This window comes from Macaca nemestrina, chromosome 8 (assembly GCF_043159975.1).
Source record: "Macaca nemestrina isolate mMacNem1 chromosome 8, mMacNem.hap1, whole genome shotgun sequence".
Classification (NCBI taxonomy): Eukaryota; Metazoa; Chordata; class Mammalia; order Primates; family Cercopithecidae; genus Macaca; species Macaca nemestrina.
This window is the reverse complement of record NC_092132.1, coordinates 128,607,167-128,620,443: the sequence shown is the minus strand read 5'-3', so window position 1 is coordinate 128,620,443 and position 13,277 is coordinate 128,607,167. Positions and strand designations below refer to the sequence as shown.

General features: G+C 38.9%; 1 protein-coding gene and 1 long non-coding RNA gene across 2 annotated transcripts in view; one reads left to right on the top strand and one right to left on the bottom strand.

Annotated features, from left to right (window-relative positions):
* LOC105482039 (EBF transcription factor 2) overlaps positions 1–13,277 on the bottom strand; it is a 205,540-nt gene that overhangs the window by 15,437 nt on the left and 176,826 nt on the right. The window contains exons 11-14 of the mRNA XM_011741899.2: positions 6,190–6,278; positions 4,461–4,526; positions 4,201–4,378; positions 1,430–1,615 (exon numbers count right to left, since the gene is read on the bottom strand). Of these exons, the coding sequence (XP_011740201.1) occupies positions 1,430–1,615; positions 4,201–4,378; positions 4,461–4,526; positions 6,190–6,278 (519 nt within the window). The remainder of the gene's footprint in view (positions 1–1,429; positions 1,616–4,200; positions 4,379–4,460; positions 4,527–6,189; positions 6,279–13,277) is intronic.
* Positions 1–13,277, top strand: part of LOC139355355 (uncharacterized) — a 26,016-nt gene extending 12,739 nt beyond the window's left edge. Inside the window, exons 5-7 of the long non-coding RNA XR_011607152.1 lie at positions 2,888–3,003; positions 9,071–9,199; positions 13,033–13,277. This is a non-coding gene — a long non-coding RNA (uncharacterized lncRNA). The remainder of the gene's footprint in view (positions 1–2,887; positions 3,004–9,070; positions 9,200–13,032) is intronic.

Below are 13,277 nucleotides of genomic sequence, written 5' to 3'. Positions count from 1 at the left end.
TAGTGTTTCTCTCTTTGCTTTAGCCTCTTGTAAACTCAGAACGAAGTAAACAGACCAAATGGTATTCATGCTGGCCCTGGCATTTTCTAATTTGCTGAACCATATTTGTTTATTTTAGCTCGGTTTCTTGTTAGAGCCTGTTTTATACTTTCATACTACCTATTTGACTGCAATAATTCCCCCAAACACTTTTTGGACCAAGATAAGGTAGAAACAAATCAAGCAATCATTTATTTCTCCAGACTAACTGTTATCTAATGAACTTGGGCCACCTGACAAGACACAACATAGAACTCGTGTCTTTGCAGTAACAAGATTTTCATCATACTAGGAGAACTAACCTCTACTACCGTTAGCTGCTTGGTACTATGTCTTTGTCTTGCCGTGTAGTGTAGAGTGTATGCATCGAACTGATAATCCAGAAATAGCTCATAGGTGTGTCTCCCCAGGGAACCAAAAGTCCAAAGACTGTGAAAGGCAGTTTCTGTGACATGTCAATGTGACGTGGCTATGTGCTGCCCTTGACATGTCCTTGCTCTTGGCACAAGGGAACCACATGGGGTAAAAAGAGGGCAAGGTGCAGAGAATTGCAACAAGACCCAGCATTTCAAGAACACTCTACTCAATCACTTCAGCCTCTCCATGTCATCTTGTCCCCTGGCCTAAAGTATTCCCTAGGTAGGTTTGAAAAATGCACTCCCTCAGGCTCCTGGGACCATTGTGTAACTTCCCGGCATACCTCCCAAAGCAACCCAAATGGGGTTTTCACAACTTCCCAGAGCAGGGACTTTGCTGCTAGACCACAGATTAAGACGAAGAAGTTCTGTCTCAATATATCACATGATTGCACGCAGTCAACTTCCACCTCTCTGGAGGTACTGAAGGGAGGGGAAAACCAGGTTGCAAAGTCAAAAAGAAGCATGGTGCGATATACAAAATAACTCAAAGTCATCAGGACTATGCCTAAATTATTACCCTGCTCTATTCTAGCTATGTGATCTTGATTAAGTCAGAAAACTGCAGCAAAGCCAACTTCCTTGTCTATAACATGAAGATAAAAGTTCTTATCAGGAAGTTCTTATGGGGATTAAATATTACATCTGAAAGTGCCTAAGAGTTCACATATTGTTAACAGAAATGGAATCTTAATTCCTTGCTCCCACTTAACACAGGCCACACATGCTCTTTCTCTATAAAAAGGGAATTATTTCAATCCTTTTCTTTCCCCAAAAGGCCTTGAGTAACCACATGAGCCAAAGTCCAGCTAAGGGAAAAGAACCAAAGACAGGAAGGACGCTTAATCAGGAAACTAGGCTGCTCCCCGACGACTTAGGAAGATTTACAAATGCAACTTTCTCCCAAAAGGCTGAATAGTAAAACCCAGAGACCAAAAAGCATGGAGAGCCGGAGGTATAGAGAGGTCACTTACTTCCATAAGGAGAGCCGGTGGGTGAGCCATTTAGAAATCCTGGTGATCCTGGAACACCCAGGTTGGCCATGGGGACGTTGCTGTAACCATTCATACTGTTGCTGGAGGTACTGTAATTAGACTGTTGAGGCGTGGAGCTGGAAGAGTATCCCCGTGGAGAGATGCTGCTTGTGTTGCGGATGTACCCTTGGCAACAAAGAAAAATTCCAGGTAAATCAACAGGCGTGCACGGTCAGGCCACATGTGGCTAGCACAGGTCTGCGTTGGCCCCAGGCTATAGAATGCCACCAGGTGCCCTGGGCAGTTTTGTGGGAAGTGTGCAGTCCATCTTCAGTTTTTGTTTGTTTGGTTGGGGTTTTTTTTGTTTGTTTGTTTTTGAGATAGAGTCTTACTCTGTCACCCAGACTGGAGTACAGTAGCGCGATCTCAGCTCACTGCACCTCTACTGCCCAGATTCAAGTGATTCTCCTGCCTCAGCCTCCTGAGTAGCTGGGATTACAGGCAACCTCCCATCGCGCCCAGCTAATTTTTGTATTTTTAGTAGAGACAGGGTTTCACCATGTTGGCCAAGCTGCTCTTGAACTCCTGACCTCATGATCCACCTGCCTTGGCCTCCCAAAGTGCTGGGATTACAGGTGTGAGCCAGTGTGCCCGGCCCATCTTCAGCCTTTTATACCTTCCTCTCTCTTCCCCATCTATGCAAGGCCATGCCCTTGCTACTCCCCTTCATTCAAACCTGCACTCAGCACCTCCAGCTCACACCAAGGAGCAAATGGCTAATGGCAGTGTGGAGTTCCCTCTCCCAAATCATACTTCGTATGACACTGGAGTCCAATGAGATATGATTGGTGTCACTGAGAAAAGCATTCTGTGGTCAAGTTAGGCTGGGTAGATGTTATGCACTGTAGCCATTTCTTGATGATTCATATACAGAAGGCCTAGAGAATAAACAAACTGGTTTAACTTTGCTAGCTTAAGTGTTTACCAAATTTAACATGCCATAGCATCTTTTGGTGAGGCCTGGAGGGGAAAGGTATCTTAACCTGTCTGGGGCCACTTGTATTGTATGGAACACAGTTTTAGAAATGTTAGTTCAAAGTTGTTGCCATGCCCTAGGTGCAAGTGGGGGTCAATTTCATTCAAAAAGTGTTGATGAGTTCCCCTAAAATGTGCTATTCTTTGACCTAGGACTTTGGGGCATCAGCAGTGAGTGTGGGGGACCCAGCCTATGCCTGGAACAGGGGAAGGAGTGAGAAACCACAGCTCAGAAACGTCTCATGTGTCCTAGAATAAACCACTTTGGATTACTGTCTCTCAAACTATTTAGGAAACAATCCAAATTTGTTACCAAATGAAAAACAATTTGACATTTGGTCTATGGGCCTCATGTCTACAAAAACAAAAGTAATAATATGCCCTGTCTTTTTTTTTTTTTTTTTTTTTTTTTTTTTGAGACAGGCTCTCACTCTGTTGCCCTGGGTGGAGTGCAGTGGCAGTCATGGCTCACCACAGCTTCAACTTCCTGGACTCAATCTATCCTCCCACCTCAGCCTCCCAAATAGCAGGGACTACAGGTGAGCACTACCACACCTGCCTAATTTTTGTATTTTTTGTAGACACAGGGTTTCACCATGCTGCCCAGGCTAGTCTCAAACTCCTGAGCTCAAGCAATCTGCCCATCTCAGCCTCCTAAACTGCTGGGATTAGAAGTGTGAGCCACCACGCCCGGCTCACCTACTCTTTTGTAAGAACTCACCCTGGGCAAAAAAAAATGAGGAATTCTCTTCCAATAAATAAAATTAGAAAAAAAAACTCTCCCAATGTTAAGGACCTCATTAGGAACGTTTACTCCTTTTAAAAATGATTTGTGACAGATTCCGACTTAGCACTTTAATAATCAATGTCAATGCAAAGATCTTTGCATGGTCTGCTTTACATGTAAAAGCACAGTTGTCTTTATATTTGTTTGTTGTTTTATATATAGGAGATCATACAAAATAGAAGTTACCAAATAAAACCAAGCCATTCACTCTTGGCTACCAGGAAGAGAAATTTGGGTATCATAAATGGTAATGGCAATAATCAGCTTCTTTCCAGTATTCAATCTGATCATCACAATAACAGAAGCATAAATTTCTTTTCAATTAATACCTGTAAACCTATTTTCTATAAGCCCAAACCTTTCCAAATTGATAATACTCAATCCTTTTTTTTTTTTTTTTTTTTTTTTGAGACAGGGTCTCGCTCTGTTGCCCAGGCTGGAGTGCACTGTCACACTGCACATGTACTCACATGCAGCCTCGGCTCATGTGCAGTGTGCCAGCTCACCCCACTACTCACTGCAGCCTCGACTTCCGAGGCTCACGTGATCCTCCCACATAGCTGGGACTACATCTGTCCAGCACACCTGACTATTTTTTATAGAGATGGGTTTTCATTATGTTGCCCAGGCTGGTCTCAAACTCCAGGGCTCAAGCAATCTACCTGCCTCAGCCTCCCAAAGTGCAGGGATTACAGATGTGAGCCACTACACCCGGTAGTAATACTCAATCTTCTCCTTAAATATTTCCAGACATTCTACCTGGTACCTAAGAAGCTCAAACTCTAATAATGTACCATCTATAATCTTGAAATAACGCAATCTATGATTGTATTGCCTATCTGTGGACACACTCTGTTGGACCATTATGACTCAACCTCTACCTCCATCTACTCCAGTAGAACTTTTAAAATTAGACATATTTGGATTTTGACTCTAAGAAAGGTGGTACCTTGATTATTTCCTTGTGTCGACTCTGAGATGCTGACCCCAAGCTGGCTGCCATAGGAGTTGATTCCCATCATGCCACTGTGTGCTGGGGAGCTGGAGAGGGCTGGAAGCTGGCTGGGATTCCTGGGGACGCTGTAGAGGGCTTCAGCAATGTCTGCGGCTCGCTTCAAAATGATGTCCTACAAAACAGCAGGTTAATGTGAGCATTCCATCCAGCATAAAGTGCAAAACTCACGAAAAGGTAGGATGTGAGTATCTCACCTGGTTATTGTGTGGTGTGCCATAAAGAGCTTCCACTAGATCTGCAGCTCTTTTCAACAGCATTTCCTAGAAAACAAGTGAGGGTGGGGTATTGTCAAAGGCAAAATCCAAAATGGCAAACAAAAGAAAATTATAGGCAAAAATGAGAAATCCACACATCCCTCCCAAAATGTAAGTAATTAGTCAAGAGGTCCTATATTTGGTTTGACAAGTAAAATACAATTATACATATAAATCTCTCTATAAATACCTATCTATCTGAAATTTGCCTCTATAAAATGGCTCTATAAATGATTGTGTTACCAAAACAAAAACCAACCCAATTGAGAGTGAAGTTGATTAAAATTAATAACGTCGTGGAAGTTCTACTAAATGCTACTTTCAGCCCATTCTGTTTTAAAAATCTGGGTCTCTAATTAACCAAATATTCTTAAAATGATTGATGGATTTGAGTTTAGCTCGTTGCCAAGGAGTTGTCCAGAGTACTGAAATGATCTTGGCAATGCCTTCTGCAAAATTTTATTCTAATAAAGATGAATTCTTTCAATAATATTTCCCCCTGTACATTTTAACCAGAGAGAATTAGTAATCACAAATCCCTTTCCTCTCATTTTGCCTTTTCCACCTCCTGTTTTTTACAGCCTTTTAAATTGCTATTAACCTACTTTCCAGATATCATCTAATTTAATGGTGGGGCTAGGGATTTTTCCAGGAGGAAAATAAAGGTGTGATGTAGAAGCAACTGTGGTGCTTAAATTTTATTCACAGTATGGAAAAGAGAACACGGCATTTTATAATTTGTATGTTTAAAGTGCAAATATAAATGTGAAAATTTAATAGTTTCTCATCAGCTAAATGACAACTAATAAATTGATGTACTTTTTAAATAAAGCCAACAACATGGGCCAAATTCATAAAGTAATTTTCATAAGGAAGTTCACTTGAAGGTGATGTATTTCATAGTAATTTTATACAGAAGCAATTTTCTCCTCATTAGATACCTACGTACATAGTAGGCCCTCAATGATTAATACTGATTGGGGATTAATGGGTCCCTGAAATTATGGGTAAATAGAAACATTTAAATACAAAGGAGTGGAAGCTAATACTTTTTTTTTTTTTTTTTTTTTTTAATGAGGCGGAGTCTCACTCTGTCGCCCAGGCTGGAGTGCAGTGGTGCCATCTCGGCTCACTGCAAGCTCCGCCTCCCGGGTTCACGCCGTTCTCCTGCCTCAGCCTCCCGAGTAGCTGGAACTACAGGCACCCGCCACCACGCCCGGCTAGTTTTTTTGCATTTTTAGTAGAGATGGGGTTTCACCGTGTTAGCCAGGATGGTCTCGATATCCTGACCTCGTGATCCGCCCGCCTCAGCCTCCCAAAGTGCTGGGATTACAGGCGTGAGCCACCGTGCCCGGCCGCCAAAGCTTATATTTTTAACCAATTATGCAGATATTTATTTTCAGAAAGTTGGCAATGTTTTTAAAACTGAATACTCCTGTTGTGTATCTATTTTATTGGCCCAAATGTTCAGATTTCATATTTCCTCAGAGATAAATACGACCGTAATATATTTCAGAGTTAGCAGATATTTTATGTGCATCTTGTATCTAAAGCTTAGCTAAATTTCAAGGCCTAATTAATTTTAATGGGATGTAAATGCCTGCATTTGTCTAAGTTTGCTGAAATTCTACACAAATGGCTTCACATGTCCATTTCCAAAGCACATTACCTTAGCTAATCTCTCAGGATCTCCAGGGTGCCTAGGGATGACCTTCTGCAGTCTCTGGAAGCCATAGTCTATGGTGGGTTCATTTAATGCTGAAAGAGAAAAAATCCTCTCTCTGAGTTTGTATCCTGGCCATGAAGCAAACCTTCTAATTAATTCTTCCACAGGTAATAAGAAGGTTCTGGATGCATAATGGATGTAATCAGGGTTTTTGCTATCAACATTGGTTAATTCACATGTAAATTTGGAATTTATAGTACTTTTATATTTTTCTATTAGAATAACATTTCAAAATTTCAGATTACAATTATCATTTCTGCTTTAAGTGTATGTAAACTTCTCTGCTCCCTATAAAATTAAAAATGGCACAAGCAACCATATCAATTTCTTATGAAGATAATAAACTACTTTTATATTATTTTCCTTTCTTTCCTTTGTCTCTTTCCTAAGTAGGACTGTATTGACTATTCTTCTAAATATCTTCTAAATATTCTTCTAAATATTTTTCTTAACCAGTCTCTTATTTACATTTATACATATATAAACCTTCTATGAGCTTATTCTCATAAAACCTGTTTTATGCATAATATGCTTCCACAGTTTTCAATTCTATTTAATTACACCCACATCTGGTAAATGTCAGCCACTCCACGCCACCCCACCCCACCCCATGAATACTGCAAATTTTATTTCACCACTATGTTCCCATTAAGACAGGGCCTGGCACACAGTAGGCACTTAGTGTCAGTAATTATAAAACGAGTGAATGAATTAATGAATGGCATACTTTAGCATTTCCACTACTCTAGAGTTTTCATGTGCTGCTTTTATTCTTTCTCCTTCTTCTTCCCTTTCATTTATTTTTAAAAAGTTTGTTTAAATGTCATGGTTTTAAAATTAATGCATGATTAAAGAAAAAGATACAAAGAATAACATAATAATCACCTGCATTGCTGTTATCATCAATAAACACAGTAATGTGTATTTCCTCTTTAATCTTGTTTTTTCATATATATTTTATATATATGTTGCTATTATTCTATGAAAACAATGCCTTTTTTTTAAAAAAAACTATTAAAACATTAAATATAGAAGTAAAAAATTACCATAAACCCACTTAAGAGATGAGCTGGATTAACATTTTTTGCTTACATAACCTACTTTTCATCCACTTAACAATATATCGTAAACTTTCCCCGGGACGATTAACTATTCTTTTATAACATTATTTTAAATTCCTGCATATTTTTCTATGACATGCTCTATAATTTATTTAAATGGCTTCCTAATATTGGGCAATTAATGTGATCCTAATTTCTCACTATTATAAATATCAGAGCAATAATTATCCTTTGTGCATAACTTTCATTATTTCAATTGGAAAATTCCAAGAATTAGAATTACTGGACCAAAAATTATGATTTATATTTCAGGCCTTTCAGACATTCAGTCAAATCACTCCTCAGAAGAGTGCATGAGTTTATTCTCCCTCCAGCAATGCGTGTGCTCATTTTAACTTACATTTTTTTACTCACCAGTGAGGCTGAAGAATTTTTTCATATATTTGCTGATGTTAATTTCTTCTTTTATAAACTGCATGTTAATACTTTCTGCACTCTTCTTTCACTTGTAAAAATACTTTATATGTTGAGATTTTTCATACTGTGGCATCATGTTGCAATATCACATCCCAATTTGTCCTTAAGTATTTTATGTATAGAAAGACCACCTCTACTCCAAGAACTGGTAGGTACACACAAACGCGCACACACACACACAAATGTATATGTACACACATATGTATACATATATGAATGCTTAAATTGTTTAACTTATCTGGATTTTACTTTGTCATGTAATGTTAAGAATTTACCTTTGCCACAACTTAACTATTTCACAATTTATTGAACGGTTTCTATACATATATTCTGTTTTATTGATCTATTCTGGGTAAAAAATCACACTATTGTGGTTGTAATACATATTTAATATTTGATAGTGTAAGTGTCCTTCCACAAATACACAGTCTTTAAAAACTACATTTTCTCAACTATTCTGTTTTGTTTGTTTGTTTGTTTGTTTTGAGACAGAGTCTCACTCTGTCACCCAGGCTGGAGTGCAATGGTGCAATCTCGGCTCACAGCAACCTCTGCCTGCTGAGTTCAAGCGATTCTCCTGCCTCAGCCTCTTGAAGAGCTGGGATTACAGGCATGTGCCACCATGCCCAGCTAATTTTTTTTTTTTTTGCATTTTTAATAGAAGCAGGGTTTCACCATGTTGATCAGGCTGGTCCTGAACTCCTGACCTCGTGATGCGCCCGCCTCGGCCTCACAAAATGCTGGGATTGCAGATGTGAGCCACCACACCTGGCCTTCTCAATTATTCTTATCCATTTATTCTTTCCAGATTAACCTTAGGGAAATTTCCAAAACAATTTCAGTTGCATTAAACCTACAGCTAGAGAGAAAACAGATGGCTTTGCAATAGCAACACTCCACCTTCTTTAGATCCCTCAGTAAACTGTGTACTGCTCATCGTGTAGGTGCTAAGTTTTTTCTTTACCATTTTAATTTTTTTGCTATGTATTCCATTTTGTTTTTACTGTGAATATGGCTGTTCATTAATCATACTGTCCAAGAGTTTTATTAGAGTCTAGAAACACTTTTATGTTTTATACATTTGTGCAGGAAGTCCATGGCATAGAGATGAAGACAATCAGCTTTAGAGTTGAGTAGATCTAGCATCTGAATTCCAGCTCCACAATGTATGTGAGCAGGTTAAAATCCATATTATGGGTTGGCTGTCAAAATCAAAACCATTTCTATAATGTCCCCAGCGTGGTGCTTGGCATATAAAATATCTTTTTTTTTTTCTTTTGAGACAGGTTTTCACCCTGTTGCCCAGGCTGGTCTCGAACTCCTGGGCTCAAGCAATAGTCCGCCTTGGCCTCCCAAAGTGCTGGGATTACAGACGTGAGCCACTGCGCCTGGCCTATAAAAGATCTTAACCAAAGGTAACTGTTGTTTTGTAGCCCAAACCTCTGACAGATATCACTTTTTTTTCTATTGCTTCTCTTAGGCCTGTACATTCATATCATCTACTTACAGTGATCATTTTGTCTCCTTTTGATAGATGTATTAATCCCATTTAGTTCTCTTAATCCTGTTCTTGTGTTGGCTAAAACTTCCCAAACAATGCCCCAAAATGAGGATAAAGTTGGATATTCTTGTTTTTCTCTGAATGGAAGTGACATATTTTACTAGCAAATGCGGTGTTGGCTATTTGAGATAGATATTATTTATCATGGTTCAATAAGGGTTATCAGGACTTCTTGGAGTTTTAGAAAATCACAATCACATGAATTTTCTCCTTTGGCCAAATTTATATATATATATAAGAGATATATATATAAAATATATAAGACATATATAATATATGACATATAATATATATGACATATATAATATATATATAAGACATACAGATATAGAATTTTTTTTTTTTCTGAGATGAAATCTTGCTCTGTTGCCCAGGCTGGAGTGCAATGGCATGATCTCAGCTCACTGCAACCTCCGCCTCCCAGGTTCAAGCTATTCTTCTGTCTCAGCCTTTCTAGTAGCTAGGATTACAGGCACGCAGCACCATGCCTGGCTAATTTTTGTATTTTTAGTAGAGATGGGGTTTCACCATATTGGCCAGGCTTGTCACGAACCCCTGACCTCAAGTGATCCACCCATCATGGCCTCCCAAAGTGCTAGGATTACGGACATGAGCTACCATGCCTGGCCTATATTTTATATTTTCTAATATTTCAAAATTAAACATTAATTCATGGATGTAATGTATCATTTTCTTGGTATATATCTAAATTCAGATATAACCATTAATACCAGATTCAGCCATTAATACCAGATTAATATTTCCTTAACACAACTGGCACAAGGATTAAATCAATTAAGTTAATAAGAACAGTGCCTGGCACTTGGTGAGCAAGCAGGTGTCAGTTATTGTCCATATTAATAACTAGGATTGTGTGTATGGCTCTGTCCAACTTATGATTTTTATTTTATACCGGTTTTGAAAACTATATTGAGAAGTTTTCTATATTTTATCCTATGCTCTATAAATCTTACATAGCATGGATAGCAGCTCTTTGCTAAACACTTGAAAGAACCATAGTAACATTGCTCATTACTAAGGTCACCAATAGCATTTTAGCCAAACCAACAGGAACTTTTCCATTCTTATCTTAACCTCGAGTTAACATTTGACATCACTCATATTCTCTACTTCTAGAAACCCTCCCACCCACTGGCTTCCTGAACTCACACTGCCCAGCTTCCTTCATACCTCTTTGGCCATGTCAGACTACTTTGCGGACTGTTCTTTCTCTGCCTGTCTTGTAAATGATGCTCCTCGAGATGGTTGCCAGGCAGCCTTCAGCTTAGCTGCACGTTCTCCTGGGCAACTTCATCAGTTCCCCATGATTTCCACATGCAGTTACATGCTAATCGTCATAAATCTTGATCTCTAGACTAGATACCTGGCCTGACATGCAGCTTTAAATATCCAGCTGTTGGCTAGAAAATTCCACTCAGATGTTCCATAGATTCCTTTCACCCAAGATACCCAAGCTCATGAGATTCTCTGAATTGCACCATCATCCAAATGACTGACTGCCAATCAGAAACCTCGAATTCATTGTTTCTCAATATCATTGTATTTTTTCTGGAAAAAAATCATCCATTTCATCAAGATTGTAAATGTTTTAGCATAGAATCTATATTGTATTTGTTTAAAATTTCTAACCTATCTAGAGTTCCCCTCCCCCTCCGCCCACTGAAATGTATACAAATATATGTAGACGTTTAAATTATTTAACCTATCTGGATTTTATTTCATTGTGTAACATTAGGTACTTACCTTTGCCACAACTTACTGTATTTCACAATTTTGTTGTAATTTTCTGATTAGTCCCATTTATAATTTTGACTTCGTTTAGTTCCAGGAAGAGTATCTTAAAATTTCTAGGTAATTGAGTACTAAACTGTTAAATGCTTATTGTAGTCAACTGCCCTGGATTAAAAAAGGTATCCTGCACAGTATCTGCCTTTTGGAATTTATTGAGTTTTGAATTAATACATATTAGTTTTGTCTGCATTTCATGGGCAATGCTTTAATGTCTTATTTCATCTATCTTTTTGATCACATTATTTAACATGTCCATTTTTGCTACTATAAATTTGTCTTCCCACATTCTCATTTCTAATAGTTATATATATACACACACACATATACACACATACACTTTTCTAGTGATTTGAGAGACAGACACACTTTGTTGTTGTTGTTGTTGTTGTTGTTGTTTTTGAGACAGGGACACAAAGTCCAGCCACTCAGGCTGGAGTGCAGTGGCATGATCATGGCTCACAGCAACCTCCACCTCCTGGGCTCTAGCAATCCTCCTGCCTCAGCCTCCTGACTAACTAGGGCTACAGACATGCACCACATGCCTAATTTTTGTATTTTTGGTAGAGATGGGTTTTCACCATGTTGCCCAGGCTGATCCTGAACTCCTGAGCTCAAGCAATCTGCCCACCTTAGCCTCCCAAATTGCTGGGACTATAGGCGTGAGCCACTGCTCCTGGTCTGTACATGCTATTTTAATTTACAGAAGTATCTTTAGACTTCTCTGAAAATATTTTATTTTTCCTAATTATTTGAGGTGTTGAGTCGCTCCATATATAAGGAGTTTTGCTTGCCTTCAATCTTCCCACCTCTTTCTCTCCACTTATACATTTTTGTTGGCAGTTTATCATTTCAAGCTGATTTACTATTCTTAGATTTTCTATGATCTATATTTTTAGAAACTAATTTTCATGTTTCCACTAAGTCTCATCACCATATTAACAATAATTTTTTAGACACTCTATATTTAACTGCTTTCTCGGCCAACCACCAATACTGCCATAGCACAACTTTTCCCATCTTGATTCTTCATTGATTCAATTCTCCTGCAGTCAGGTGCTATCAATAAGAATAAGAGTTAAATGCTGTCTGGGCCATTGAAATAAGGGAGTATCTTTTTTTTTTTTTCACACATAAATGGCAGCTGCTCTGGATATAGAATAGTTAAGTATACTCTCCCATTCAAGATCAACTTTCTGCTTATGCCACTGGTTCTCGCTCCTCAAGGTGGAGACAGGAGAGCCTCAGGGTGATTGTTGGGGTCTTCCATCACTTCCTTGCCCTGCTGCCCTTTCCCAAGGGGGAATGAGGAGGCCAGCTGGAGTTCACATGTCCACCAGTACGATCCTGTGTGCACATACCAGCACAACAGTGCAAAATTTCTGGCATATTAATGACTTTAGCCTAGCTTCATGCATTATTACCAGATTTCCTTTATTTTTATGTTTTCCTGAAAGTATCTCTGATATATTCTGGGAGTGGGGACCGATTAAACACTTGCACTCACAAGGTCATCTTACCTAGAAACACATGTAAGAATAGCCGTATGTTTAAGTAGAATCATTCCATAAATGTTTTGCTTCCACTTAGCATTTTAATGTCAGCAATTTGGGCAGACTTTTTCTTTAATGTGATTTTTAGTGGTGGTAATATGCAATAGTGAAAATCATTATTACCACCATTGGGATGTACTGAAGCCTTTCTATGTTAAGGGTACTCTGCTAAGCCTTTTAGGCACATCAGCTCATTTGATTCTGATTGCAATCCTATGATGTGGGTTTTATCCCCATTTTCAATGCAGTCCCAAGTGGTAAAGGTGGGATCTGTATCTTGCTTCTCTAACTCCAAAGCCTGTGCTCTTAACTTTTCCTGCTGCAGAACCAGAGACGATGATCCTTGCATCCCGCTCTGGGCATCCGCCTCAGCTTCAAGAGCTACAGATTCAAGAGCATGAATGAAGCCCAGCCTGTGTTGCCTGACTTCGTCACTGAGACCAGAAGGAGACCCCATGCGGTATCGACCAGCAAACACAAACAGCTGCCCGGTGCTGCAGGACAAACAGACTTGATGATGAAATTCTCAAAATTCATTGTTGCCTAATTTTTTTTTTTTTTAAGAAATAT